This window comes from Bombina bombina, chromosome 4 (assembly GCF_027579735.1).
Source record: "Bombina bombina isolate aBomBom1 chromosome 4, aBomBom1.pri, whole genome shotgun sequence".
NCBI classification, from domain to species: Eukaryota; Metazoa; Chordata; class Amphibia; order Anura; family Bombinatoridae; genus Bombina; species Bombina bombina.
This window is the reverse complement of record NC_069502.1, coordinates 722,495,362-722,510,876: the sequence shown is the minus strand read 5'-3', so window position 1 is coordinate 722,510,876 and position 15,515 is coordinate 722,495,362. Positions and strand designations below refer to the sequence as shown.

General features: G+C 36.0%; 1 protein-coding gene across 1 annotated transcript in view; it reads left to right on the top strand.

The window, feature by feature from the left end:
* Window positions 1-15,208, top strand: part of LOC128656779 (deleted in malignant brain tumors 1 protein-like) — a 269,497-nt gene extending 254,289 nt beyond the window's left edge. Inside the window, 3 exon segments of the mRNA XM_053710923.1 lie at window positions 5,974-6,149; window positions 11,014-11,402; window positions 14,767-15,208. Of these exon segments, the coding sequence (XP_053566898.1) occupies window positions 5,974-6,149; window positions 11,014-11,402; window positions 14,767-15,013 (812 nt within the window). The 3' untranslated portion in view covers window positions 15,014-15,208.
* The last annotated feature ends 307 nt before the right edge of the window (window positions 15,209-15,515 follow it).

Sequence of the window (15,515 nt, the reverse complement as noted above, 5' to 3'; positions counted from 1 at the left end):
AAGGTAGGATTGAGCTTGCATTCTATTGGCTGATTGGATCAGCCAATAGGATTTTTCCTACCTTAATTCCGATTGGCTGATAGAATTCTATCAGCCAATCGGAATTCAAGGGACGCCATCTTGGATGACGTAATTTTAAGGAATCTTCATTCGTCGTTAGTCGTCGGCCAAGATGGATGCTCCATGTCGGATGGCTTGAAGATGGACCCGCTCCGCGCCGGATGGATGAAGATAGAAGATGCCGTCTGGATGAAGACTTCTGCCCATCTAAAGGACCTCTTCTGCCCGGCTTTGATGAAGACTTCTGCCCATCTGGAGGACCACTTCGCCTGGCTTCGTTGAGGACTTCGGCCCGGTTGGGTGAAGACGTCTCAAGGTAGGGTGATCTTTAAGGGGTTAGTGTTAGGTTTTATTAAGGGGGGATTGGGTGGGTTTTAGAGTAGGGTTGGGTGTGTGGGTTTTAATGTTGTGGGGGGTATTGTACTTTTTTTACAGGTAAAAGAGCTGATTACTTTGGGGCAATGCCCCGCAAAAAAACCTTTTAAGGGCTATTTGTAATTTAGTAAAGGGTAGGGCTTTTTTATTTTGGGGGGCTTTTTATTTTATTAAGGGGATTAGATTAGGTGTAATTAGTTTTAAAAACTTTTTTAGTGGTTTTTTTTTTGTACTTTAGTTTATTTTATTTAATTGTAATTAATTTAATTTATGTTAGGTGTAATTGTAAATTAGGTTAGGTTTTATTTTACAGGTAAATTTGTCTTTATTTTAACTAGGTAGCTATTAAATAGTTAATAACTATTTAATAACTATTATACCTAGTTAAAATAAATACAAAGTTGCCTATAAAATAAAAATAAACCCTAAGCTAGCTACAATGTAACTATTAGTTATATTGTAGCTAGCTTAGGGTTTACTTTATAGTTAAGTATTTAGTTTTAAATATGAATAATTTATTTAATTGTAGTATTTTATTTATATTTATTTAAACTATATTTAAGTTAGGGAGTGTTAGGGCTGGGGTTAGACTTAGGTTTAGGGGTTAATAACTTTATTATAGTGGTGGCGACGTTGGGGGCGGCAGATTAAGGGTTAATAAGTGTAGGTAGGTTGCGGCGACATTGGGGGTGGCAGAGTAGGGGTTAATAAATATAATGTAGGTGTCTGCGATATTAGGGGCAGCAGATTAGGGGTTCATACATATAATGTAGGTGGCGGCGGTGTCCGGAGCGGCAGATTAGGGGTTAATAAATGTAAGATTAGGGGTGTTTAGACTCAGGGTTCATGTTAGGGTGTTAGGTGTAGACATAAATGTTATTTCCCCATAGGAATCAATGGGGCTGCGTTAGGAGCTGAACGCTGCTTTTTTGCAGGTATTAGGGTTTTTTTCAGCCGGCTCTCCCCCATTGATTCCTATGGGGAAATCGTGCATGAGCACATTTAGCCAGCTCACCGCTACCGTAAGCAGCGCTGGTATTGAGGTGAGATGTAGAGCTAAATTTTGCTCTCCGCTCACTTTTCTGCGGCTAATGCCGGGTTTGTAAAAACCTGTAATACCAGCGTTGTCTGTAGGTGAGCTGTGAGCAGAAACTGCTCGTTAGCACCATACAGCTTTACCAACAAAACTCGAAATCTAGCCGTTAGTTTTCTAACTCTATACTTAAAACAGAGAAACTTAGTTAACACAGAAAAACTGAATGCATCAAGCCCTACAGAGCAAGGCTCACATTCATCTAGATTACGAGCTGTGCATTCGTGTTTTAACACTGAAAAAATAGTAATTTCAGCGTTAAAACAGTACCGCAGCCATTACAAGTCTTGTCGGTATAGCTGTACCGCAAGCCTTTTAGCCTGTACCGTCAGTCCCGCACACGTAAAAATTATGTTTTTTCATGGGACTTCCATAGCGCTGCATTAAGAGTTTTGCAGTGAGGCTAAAAAGCTTGCTAAAAGATCTGTTTCACAATCTAAAAGCAGTAGTTACGAGTTTTATGCTACAAATCTGTTACATAAAACTCATAACTACACTGTTACAAAGTACACTAACACCCATAAACTACCTATTAACCCCTAAACCAAGGCCCTCCCTCATTGCAAATACTTTATTAAAGTTATTAACCCCTAATCTGCTGCTCCCGACATCACCACCACTAATAAAATGTATTTACCCCTATTCCGCCGCTCCCCGACATCGTCACCACTGTAATAACTTATTAACCCCTAAACCACCGCCCTCGCGCATCGCAAACACTGCTTAAATATTATTTACCCCTAATCTGCCGTCCGCCCACATCGCACCCCATTATACTAAAGTCATTAAGCCCTTCACCGCCGCAACTATAATAAACCTATTTACCCCTAAACCGCAAGACCCCACAACTAAAATATACTAAATTAAACTATTAACCCCTAAACCGAAAGCCCCCTCATCGCAATAAATTAATTTAAACTAGTAACCTCTAAACCTAACGCCTCCCCTAACTTTATATTAAAATTACAATTTCCCTATCTTAAATTAAAACTTACCTGTCAAATTAAAAAAAACTAAGTTTAAACTAACAATTAAACTAATGTAATTATTAAACTAAAATTGAACTACCAATTAAATTAAACTAAAATACACATTAAAAAAATCCTTACACTACTATTAATTACAAAAAATAAAAAAATACTAAATTACAAAAAATAACAAACGAAATTATCCAAAATAAAAAAGAATTACACCTAATCTAATAGCCCTATAAAAATAAAAAAGCCCGCCCAAAATGAAAAAAAAAAAACCTAGCCTACAATAAACTACCAATAGCCCTTAAAAGGGCCCTTTGTAGGGCATTGCAAAAAATAACAAAGAAAATTATACAAAACAATAAAAAAAAGCCGGCTGTTTGAAAACTAGTAATGGCTGCGCTATAGAGGGTTAAATAATGCAACTTTTGTTGCGTTCGTTAATTTCCCTATAGCGAGCATAACTCGTAAACTAGGTGATTGTTCATTAACTTAATTTATAGTGTGGGCCCACACAGGTGAAACTAAACCCTCCCTTAATTACACAAAAAAGGAATCAGTTAAAAGCAAGCTTAAATAAAAACTGTTTAAAACTTTGCAAACCTTACTACGCAGCAAACAATTTAAAAACTACCTTTGTTCTCTAACTTTATACTTATACAGAGACACTTACTTAACACAGAGAAACTGAATGCAGCAAGCCCACGCAGAATTTTATATCATATTTGTGATACATTTTCCCATCATGCCTTTTCTACATCCCAGAATATACAGTTAACCTCTCCTTAGTTTTAGGCAGATGATTGATTTAACATCTTCCTGACAAATTTAAAGTGCTTAGTTGTTAAAAAACTAAGGGGTAAATCCCAATCCTGTAGAAAACATTAACTAATGATTTGCGGGGGAAAAAAAAATAATCATTAAAGTATAAAAGGATAAATCATTAGGGGTCTTGGAGGGTTTAGCTGCTAAGGGGTTAATAGGTTAGGGGGTTGTTTGCGATGGGGGGGTTGTGGCAGTTAGGGGGTTAACAGTTAAGGGGGTAGATTGGGATTGGGGTTTTTGGCAGTTTAGGGGTTAATAGGAGTAGGTTTTTTTGTGGTGGGGCTAATGGCGGTTTCGGGGATAAGCAGTGCTGCCGGGTAGTTTACATTGGGGTGTGTCACAGTTTAGGGGTTAATGGTGTAGTTGCATTAAAAGAGTAGGGGAATGTGGCAGCTTAGGGGTTATTAGAGATGGGGCAATGGGGGTTAGCGCACGATTATAGGTGTTAGGTTTTTTTTAGCATCACTGCTCCATTGAATTTAATAAGGGGGTGAATATGATATTGCAAATCCAATATCCTCTGGTTAACTTTTTTGCACGTGTCGGGTTTCGTGTGAGTGGAAAAATTGTATTTAAGTTACAAAAAATAAAAGACTTTTATTAAAAAAAAACTCTATACTAAAACTAAAACCTACTCTAAAAATTGCCCTGAAAAGGACATTTGTCGGGCAGTGCCCTATTTGAAATAATCCGTTTTTTTGCAACAAAAAACCCTATACTAAAACCAAAATAACCACCAAAAAAAATAACCCAAAAAAAACTTACTCTAAAAATTGCCCTGAAGTAATAACAGCTCTTTTGCACAAAAAGTAGAGTAGGTTTTAGTTTTATCTTAGTAGGGGCTTTTTTTTTTTAGTAGGGGCTTTTTTTTTTAAGAGGACTTTAGATAATGCTTTTTTTTTAATGGTAGTGTTTTTTTATTTTTTGTAACAGTGGGTCTTAGGTTATGGGTCGTATGGGTTAGCTGTTAGGGGGTTAAGTAGGGTAGGAGTAGTTTGCTATGGGGGTAGTGGAAGTTAGGGGGTAGTTTGGGGTGAGGGTATTGGTTGTTTAGGGGTTAAGTAGAGTAGGGAGTTTATTGCAGGGGTTCTTGGTGGTTTAGGGGTTAAGCAGAGTAGGGAGTTTATTGCAGAATGCAGAGGGGTATTGGCAGTTTAGAGGTTAAGTAGAGTAGGGAGTTTATTGTGGATGGGGGTGTGGAGGTTTGGTGGTTAATAGTGTAGGTGGAAAAACTGTATTATATTTATTTTTGTGTGTGTTTAGTGCAATATTTTTCTCAGCTGAAACTCTTTACGCAAACTTTCAAGTCCTGTAAAAGGTTTGAGCATAAAATGCAATTGTGTTTGAGCGATCACATTTATTTTAAACTTGTAATACAAGGGCACATTTACTCTTTACACCTCCTATAGGAAATATGGGGAGCGTAAATTACTGCGAGTTTGCCAAAACGAATTTGCAATAATTTAAACACCATGCCACTTGTAATGATTAGAAATGGATTGTACTCTCGAACCGAACTGTGTGCACATCCTATAACCCTGCAAAAGTCACAGCCCCGGGTTCTCCCCAACACTTGCAGACAGCTGCACAGCTCTCAGGCATTCAGGCAGTTAACCCCAGCCAAGCATGTGTGCAAAGCCCATAGGGAAAATAGCAAAACAAAATTATTAACACAACACATAGAAAGTTTAAAAAGCAAAATGGAAGAATTAGTTACAGCATATGGCCAAATGGTAATAGACCCTGGACCCTATCTCTCTCCCCGGATCCCTAACCTACAGCTGCACAATGCATGCCTTCAACCAAACACACTGAGATACAAGCAAGGGTGACACAGGCCCTTTGTAATTACCTTAGACACATGCAAAACATGGAAATGGACTGCACTCTCAAACCAGATCAGGTACACATCCCAAGACCCTGCAAAACTCAAAGCTCTGGGTGCTCATCAGCACTCACATGCAGCTGCACATACTTTATTTTAATGTTTTACATGTGTTTTATTATACTTTTAGTCTAGTCCCAACATTTGACGTCAAGTCTCAAGTTGCGCTAAGTTTTTCAGTTCTTATGTGAGTTATGTGTTAGTGCTCCAGTGCAAAAACCATACGAGATTGTGAGCTATTCCGCGTATGGGCCTGTGATATTGATAGTTCACCCTCTCTCATCTACCTGTTCCTAATGCATCCTTTAATTTAACTTTTTTAAATATAGGGGGCGATCACAATCCTTAAGAAGAAAGTATAAGATGATTTATCTACCAAAATCAACATATACTTTAATGGTGATTTTCTGCTGGAAATCATTAGATACGTTTTTCTAAAAGATTGTGGTCGACCCCATATTTTGATGTAAGTTTAGAGTGGTTAATCAAAATCCATTAGAAAAGTTTTTCTAATGGTTTTCTACAGAAAATGACCATTAAAGTCTACAGGGATTTTTCTAGATAAATAATTTGATAAAGGATTGTGATCAACCACAAAATGTCTTTATTGTTAAAATGTATTATAGAATGTTGAAGTACAAGTGAGCTAAATATATTTCAAATGGTATTTAACTACTACTACTATAATATCAGAGATTTCCATTATACTCATTATACTATGTTGTTCAGAATTGATTGTTATATCTCTTTTCTCTATGCAGTGACTCTCTCGTGTATGTCAGATCACATGCAAGCTCAGATTTCATTATGGTACCTTCAGTCTGTGGGGTTTTCAGGAGATGATCTTTTCTTGAATGATCCTTATTGTCGTCCAGTCATTTACGGCAGATGGGTGACCTTTGACATATATTACAATCAATGTGGTACAACAAGACAGGTATTGTTACATTTTGCAAAGTTCTTATAGCATGTATTACATTATGTTATTAAAAAAACAAGGTAGTTTTGCTGTTTTATTGGAGTTTAACTTTAAAAAAAACATTTTCTAAATATTCTAAAATTATGTTGATTTTCTCGGTTTAGTAAATACTTTAGATGTTTAAAATACAGCACAACTAGACCGACATGTTTAGTGTACAACATTTAACCTAACGATTACATTATATTTAAAAGGCAATTACATAGAAACAATGAAATCCGCACTTCAACACTGAGTGTATCTCCAATGAATATTTATAAACAGACCGGTGCAACACCTTAGGAGACCACCCTCTAAGCCTCAGGATACATAGAAGCACAACACAAAAAGTGGAACACGGTATAAAGGCTATACCTTTTATTAGAGCAACGTTTCGGGGGACCTGCCCCTTTCTCAAGCTCAAGCTAAAAGGCAATTACAGTCATAAACGGAACTACCATTGGTGCAGCAGATGCAGTTACACCAGGGCTTAGGGGCCCATAACAGCCAATCTATACATATGGCATGTACAGGATATGTACAATTCTAATGCAGAAGAGCCTTTTATTAGTGCAGGCTGCAGGTCCATCTTTCTATCCTCATAATCATTAAACAGAGCAACATGAATAGTGTTACTATTGCTTACTACTGAAGTATCTTTGCAGGGCCCAAAAATGTTTTGCACCAGTGCCCTCTGTTGAATAGGTCTGCTACTGATTACAGTACAATAGAAATTGCACATTTGGTCATATGGAAATATTGTTTGTGATGATATTCACTTTCCCTAAATTATTCAAACTAATTTCAGGTTAAGACAAAAATCTAGGGAATGTATATTTTGCTAAAATATTAGATTAATATAATCAATGACAGATAAAAAGTAAATCCTTCTTACTATGGGTCAGATTATTTAGCCCTTTTACTTGAGAGTAAACTGCATAAGAAGCAATTTTTTGTGAGTGTTTAGTTGCACACATTTTACAATTTTAAAGGAAAAAGTTTGCATGTGAGCAAACCCAATGTGTGCTAACCAAAGGACTTCACGTTACCGTGACCTGGTTAATGTATTCTCCCCTTAGAAGTCAATGGCGTTCGCAGTAGAAAAAAAACTTTACACCTATCACTTGCACGCTAATCTTCTTCACATTTATTTATAAAATATTTTACCAGGAAGGATACATTGAGATTTTTCTCGTTTTCAAGTATGTCCTTTATATACACTAACACACACACACAAACAGTTCCTGAAGCACAAACCTGGCCAATGATCTATAGTGCAGCTGGACAACAACAGGCAACTCAGGATGCTTCACAATAGCCTTTAAATCCATATAAGTGTAAAACAACAAGGGCCTTAACCCATAACATTATGATTCTGCTTCTAAATTTTTTCAAAGGGAGCCCATCAGCGACATACCAGGGTCCCACCCCAACCACCCTTATATACCCTATGTGAACAATATACCTGAGTGAATAATTGCACATCATGAGCGCCAAACCGCCAGCCAGCGTCTTTTCCTTACACGCTACCGGAACACCATGTGCAACGTCATCCACCATCAGAGCAACAGTCTGAGTGTAGGTTGTCATGACAACAGTCAACAACCATACAGAGCGCTAAGATGCTGGCGAGGCAGCGAAGCGGTCAGATAAAAAAAAAATCTATTTACAAAACACTATTTGTTACAATAACTGTGTTAAGCATTTCGGCTATAACAAATACAAAAATAATGCAAGTGAACATCCCTAATGTAAGGGAATAAATTGTAAATAAGAGGGGATTAATGGTGCATCAAAACGATTAGTATACATGCTCATACTGGGACATGTAACTGTAACATAAGTCCCTGAGGTCCCATCTATACTCTAGGTATCAAGGGAGTACTTCAAATTGAGCACACTCCACCTCTGAAATAACATCCATGCCTAAGGAGTAGGTAGAAATTTTAAGTCCATTGAAGGAGATTCCCGTAAGTTAAATCACTTATACCAGCAACCAAAGTCATACATCGTGTTTAGGCCCTTAGGTATAACAGTGTCCAGATCAAAGATCCACTTGGCCTCTAGTTGCAACAGGACTAATGCCCTGTCACCCCCATGTCTCAATCGGGGAACATGGTCAATGAGGATTACTCTTAGTATAGATATAGAATGCCCAGCTTGTAAATAATTCCTTGCGACCAGTTGATCAGAACTGCCCTTGTTGATTGCCTGGCGTATAGCCAATTTATGATTCGCCAGGCGTTCTCTGAAGGTGGTCACAGTTTTACCTATATAATATAGGGAACATGGACAGATGATCGCATAAACCACAAAATCAGATGTGCACGTCAATCTGTGCTTAATTTTGAATTTCTTGTTGATATGTGGATGATGAAAACTGTTGGTATGTTTCTTGAGCAACAACGCCTGGCTGCAGAGCAACGAACCCAGGACAATTTAACAGTAAGAAAAACAACCAGGGAGGAGGATCAACGACTGAATTTCGTGACTATATCACACTTCACCAGCACTATTATTCTTTAAATTGATGAAATTTTATTGAAAACCCATTAAAATAAGTGATGTTTCGGGGTAATCCCCTTAGTCATGCTTTATGTTACACACAGACATTTTCATGCCTTTTAAACACAATATTTCTTTAGTTTAAACTCTGGCTCCATCTTGTGGCTACTTTTTTACATTACATTTTGTAAATGACACAAGTAACAATTAAAACAATGTACCACCTTGAAAGACAGTGTAGCAATCAGACAGGGAATTGCAATAGTAACAAAATCATGTTCTTAATCTACATTATATACTTCCATATTTACAGTGACAATTTTCCAATTATGACTACAGTAATTTGTTAAGATAAAAAAAATTCAAAAGAGTTTTTAAATTGAATGTAACATATATCACTAAGCACTACAATGCATATACTGTTATAGATAACTAGACCATACCTTTAGAGATTTTTTTAAAAGAAAACCTTTTTAGTCATTATTCTCAAATAAAACAGGTTAGATCAAAATCTTTATTTAGACCCTTAGGCATAAGTGTATGTCTATGGATCCACCACATCTCTCTTTGTCTAAGTAGCCTCTCTCTGTCCAAACCATTTCTGGGTTGACTTACTTGTTCAATGATCTGCCATCTTAACTGACTTATCCCATGTCCCTGTTCAAAGAAATGCTTAGATAACGGGGCCTCCAAATTACCTCTCCGAATGTTGGAGTGATGTTGGCTCATTCGTTCTCTAACCTTCTGCGTTGTTTCCCCCAAGTAAAACAAAGAACAGGAACATTTGATTAGATACACAACAAATGTACTGTCACAGGTAAAAACCCCCATCTATGTTGTACCTTTTCCCACTATGTGGGTGAAAAAAGTGTGGACCCTTGATTATGGAACTACAGCTCATACATCCCAGACAGGGATAGCTCCCCTTCCTTTTGCTTCCTATGTAGGTTTGTTTGTTATCTTTACTAGGGCCTATATCCGTCTTAACCAAATGGTCCCTTATACTCTTTACACGTCTAAAGGCCGTCAGTGGGGGTCCCTGTAGTTTGACCAATACACAATTCTTAACAAAATCAGCTAAAGTGAGGGAGTCCCAATTTAGACTCATCCACAATGACTATATTATTTCTAGGTGAGCACAGAAGTGGAATAAGGAAATTAATAATACATGCATGAAATGTTCAATGTGTAATCCTAATATACTACATATAATGTATGATTTTCCTAGATTGTCTCAATATTGGACAACATTTTTATTATTTTTTCATTAATTTTGGGTAAAAAAAAAAATCACTCTCTCAAGAGAAAATATAATATTTATAACCAGTAATTCTACATAGAAACCTAATACTAAATTTATTCAGTCTGCCATTCTGAGAATCAGATTTCTGATCTTTAATAACTGGATTAATAAAAAAAAACTGTCAATTAAACAAGTAAAAAATATTTTATCTAAACAAGTAATTCTGGAAGCTTGTGGCTATAAGATATATACAACAAACAGACTAAATGACTATAAATGACTATCTCAAACAATGGGGGAAATTTATAGTAAATATGGGGCCTGAAAATAAAAATCAAATAAGCCAGATAGTTTGTGTGGATAAGGATAAATGTAGTCAAAAATCTGTAAGGATTTGGAAGAGGAGGGGTGAGTGGATGGCAGAGGAGAGAGAGATTATTCTCTTCATTCTTTTTTATTTCTCTCTATCTCATTTGGGATACGAGTTTAGGTGGGGTAATCATTAAAAGGGATAGAAATTCATTTTTAAAATGCATTTGATTAATGTACATTTTGATATGGAAATGTTAAACTATTTTTGCAATAAAGTTTATAACAAAACTATACAAAATTACTACAAGCCTCCACAGACGTCTGTCCAACATAAAGATTTTAGCATACCCTTGTTTTAACCCTAAATAATAACTTTGGACTGTAATATGAGCAAAAAATATATAATTGATATTGTTAACTCACAATGGGGTTGATCACAATCCTTTATAAAAAAAAAAAAACTATGAAACTATTTATCTATGAAGATCACCAGACATTAATGGTGATTTGCTAGAGAAAAACTATAGATCAGCAGTGGGGAAATCGTTTTTTAAAGGATTGTGATAGACTTCAAAAACGCTAATATGTTTGCTCTCCACTTGTAATCTAGCCTTCTGTATTTTCAAAACAAAATGTCAAAAATTGAGAATAGAACAAACTAGAAATTCAAAATAGGGAAAAAAACATTAACATGGATGTTGTACTAATACACAATTAATTAGTATGTTTTCCTGCTATTTTAAGATTACAGTTCTCTTATCAATTATTTGTTTATTTTGACAGGGTGAAAATGACATCATAAGCTACTCAAACACAGTACATGGTTATCATTCTGGTCAAATAATTGAACGCGGAAGAAAGCTAAACTTAAACCTTCATTGTCAGATGTACCAGGACACAATGGTGGAAGTCTTGTACTATTCTGATGATACTGTGAATTATGACCTAACACAACAAGGCTTATATTCTGTTAGCATGTCCTTCTATGGGAGTCCAAGCTTCAATAATCCTGTATATCAATCACCATTCTTTGTCCAACTCAACCAGGACTTATATCTTCAAGCCACATTACACAGTTCTGATCCTGATCTCATCTTGTTCATAAACACATGTGTGGCATCACCAGATCACAACGATTTTGAAACTCAAACTTATGACTTAATACGGAATGGGTAATTGGATTTATTTGAGCTTTTTATTTGTCTTGTTTTTTTTCTTTTTATATACCTGAGTAACTTCTTTATGAATGTGTCATTACTTTTTAATATATTTTCTGCTGTCATTTTGCAAATTGTAAATTCCTTACTGTAATCATGCCACAATATATTTTAGGGATTGTTATCTAGAAATAAATTTAATTTTCAGGTTTGCAGTAGATAAAGTAGTATAAAGAGCAACACCCTTTTCTAATTGTTCATTTGTAGTAAATGTAAATAACTGATTTGTGGTTTTCATACATTTAAATCTTCAATCTGTATCCCAAGTTTTACCTTCCACAGTTATTTTGTAACATCTGTGGGCTATTTCTTTATCAGAGCAATCCTAATCAGTAGTCTTCTACTGAACAGAAATAAATATTAGAGTAAACGAATGTGGTAGGACAGGCACAGTAGCAAATAGATAGTTCAGGAAAAGCAAATAAATAAGCCACATGGCAAAGCAGGAGACAGCAGCAGAAAGCCAAACAAAGTATTCAGAGGACCAAGGGTTAAGTAATATAGAAGGTCTCTAGGCAGAGCAGGGTTCAGCAACAGATAGTCAGTCCAATCTTTCAGAGTGCATAAGGTTTAAACAAAAGAGTTGTCACTTAGACAGAGCAGGGTTCAGCAGAAAATAATCAGTCCAATCTTTCAGAGTGGCAAAGGGTTAAGCAACAGAGTAGTCACTTTAGGCAGAGCAGGGTTCAGCAACAGGTAATAAGTCCAATCTTTCAGAGTGCCAAAGGATTAATCAGTAGAGTAGTCACTTAGGCAGAACAACATTTAGCAGCAACTAGTCAGTCCAATCTTTCAGAGTGGCAAAGGGTTAAGGAACAGAGTAGTCACTTTAGGCAGAGCAGGGTTCAGCAACAGGTAATACGTCCAATCTTTCAGAGTGCCAAAGGATTAATCAGTAGAGTAGTCACTTAGGCAGAGCAACGTTTAGCAGCAACTAGTCAGTCCAATCTTTCAGAGTGCAAAAGGGTGAAGCAGTAGAGTAGTCGCTTAGGCAGAGCAGAGTTCAGCAGCAGAAAAACAATCAATACTTAATACAATAGAATAAGAGCATCCAGGATTACACACAGCACAACCGCCAAGGTGGGTGCACAGGTGCGCATAGGGACAAGCAGAGTGGTACTCGTGGCTGACGGTGATGACGTCACTGCCATGCTGCACAGCAACCAAATGCGACCATGGCAATGGCTGGAGGATAGGAGGTGGCAGAACTAGAGAGTGGAGGCGGCGGTATGATATATAGGCCTATATTACAAGTGGAGCTCTATCGATAGCACTAGGAGAATAAATGTGATTGCGAGGTTGCAGTGTTCTTTATGCTCAAATCCATATTACAAGTGTAACGCTATCAAAATGACCTTAAATTTGTTTGTGCAAAATCGCGGTAATTTACACTCCCCAGATTTTCTATAGCGAGCCTAAATCGCTAAGTAGCGCTTGTATTACAAGTTGAAAGTAAATACGATTTGTGCAAGCGCAATCACATTTACTGTATAAACTTTTTACACAAAATTAAAGTTCACGTAAAGAGTTTGTTTAGGTGAAATAGTTACACTAAACACACTTTTAACCCCTAAACCGCTATCCCCCCACATAGCAAAATACCTAAACTATTACCCCTAAACTGCCATCTCCCCACATCACAAAAGTACCAAAACTATTAACCCCTAAACCGCAATCCCCCACATTGCAAAGTACCTAAATAAACTATTAAACTCTAAACAGCTAGTCCCCCACATCGCAAAAAAAAAACAACTAACATCTAAAGCCCCTAACCTAACCCCCCCTAACTTAACCCAAATTAAAATACCTTCATTAATACCTTACTACCTTAAAAAAATAAAACAAACTTACCTGTAAAAATAAATAAAACCTAATCTTACCTTGAAAATAAACCTAACATTACTTTAAAAAAAAAACTACCATTACTTAATAAAAAAACTTAAGTTGCTAAAAGAAAAAAAAAACATTACTAAATAAAACAAACCTAACATTATTAAAAAAAACAACAACCTAACATTACAAAAAATAAAAAACTCTAAAATTACAGAAAATAAAAAGTCTAACAGTACAGAAAATAAAGTAATTACCGAAAACAATAAAATAATGAGTCCTTATACCCCTTAAAAAAACACCCCAAAATAAAAAAAGCCCAATCCTAAAAATAAACTACCAATAGTCGTTACAAGGGCCTTTTGTTGGGTATTGCCTTAAGTGATCAGCTCTTTTATGAAAAACCCAACTAACCCCTCTAACATTACACCCCAACCCCTGCAAAATAAAAAAAAAACTATCTAAAAAAAAACTAAATTACCAATTGCCCTAATAAAGGGCATTCAGCTCTTTTGCTGCTCAAAAAAACCCTAATCTATAAAAAAAAAAAATCACTCCAAAAATAAAACAAAAACCTAACACTAACCCCTAAATTGGTACTCACCAATGTTGATGGCGGCTGCGCTCCATCTTCATCCTGGTGGTTTACCTTCATTCATCTTCTTATCTTCTCCCCAGCGGTCCATCTTTTCTTTATCCTGGTGAAGGAGGCGCAGTGGTGGTCCTCTTCTTCAGAGCAGTATGTGGTCCCCAGCCGCACACTGAATAGTGAAAGGGAGGTAACCCTTCTATATGGGGGAACCCTTGCTTTCCTATTGGATGATTTGAATATTTCAATTTAAATCAGCCAATAGAATGAAAGCTTTTTTTTAATATTATTGCAACCTTTTTGCGAGTCAGGTTAGTGCAAGAGCAAAAACTTTTAACTTTCAACTTGTAATATCAGTGCAACCTGACTCATACAAAGAGTTTACAGCTAGCAAAGTTATCACTCTAGCACAAGCGGTAGTTAACGTTCCACTTGTAATCTAGCCCATAATGTAGCAACTGATAGGATACACAACATCCTAGTTTAATATGTTATCTATTATATAATAAGTATATAGTAGATATCTAAATCAAATCAATAAATAGAAAGTATGTAACCTCTCCCATCTGATCTACTTTTGTACATCCTTACACCCTTATGTTATTTTACTTGCATTTATAATCGGAACTGTTTCCTGGGGCATACTTAAAGTTGCGAGAAAGACCGTGAGCATTTGTGAAGTAGAAAACCCTGGAAACAGAGGTTTCCGTTCTTAAGTTATAAAGTATCTAATTGTCACAGTAATTTCTAAAAATCCAGGGAAAATCTGGCATTGATCTAAAATGTAAATATAAATCACCAACTGTATCATTATAATTATTGTGTCTTCTTAGTATCTTTGGTGCTTTGAAAATCTTTTTTTTTTTCATTTGTTTTATTATTTGTTTCATTTCTTCTTAGGTGTGTCAAAGACTCCACCTATACAGTGTACCAATCTCCGTACTCATATCAAGTTCGATTTGGATTCAATGCCTTTGGATTTGTCAGCCAATATTCCACTGTTTATTTGCAGTGCAAGCTGACAGTATGTCCAAAATACACATATTCAAGATGCACACAGGGTTGTATAACCAGACATAGGAGGGCTGCAGAACCATCCCATGAAGAGCATACGGTTTTGCTTGGACCCATTCAACTTTTAATCTAAAGAATAAATGTCAAAATCAAATTCTAATCTTTCAAATTATAGTATTTTCTTTAATTTTTCTAAGCTCTCTGTTAAATAATTATATAATCACTCTATTACTCTATTATTTGGATAATACTTAGAATAGGTATATGAAAAATACTTGTACCTTTTTATATGTTATTTTTAATTGATTAAAAATATATCATAGAAAAAGCCTGCTGAATGTCTCCTTTGTTATTTCATATCTATATACTGTCTATCTATCTATCTATCTATCTATCTATCTATCTATCTATCTATCTATCTATCTATATACAGTGCTTTTTTGCAAAAGAAAAGGTTCCTGTACTTATTGATTTTTTATTGATATATTCTGCTCAGTAACTTTGAGAAAAGCAAAGGGACAACATTATTTACAATGTTTGATGTATTTTGCATCCCCTCTTGTGAAAACTAGAGTGTTTACATGATGATTACAAATATTACCTCTTATGAGTTGGCAGAGGTGGGGGTACTCAGT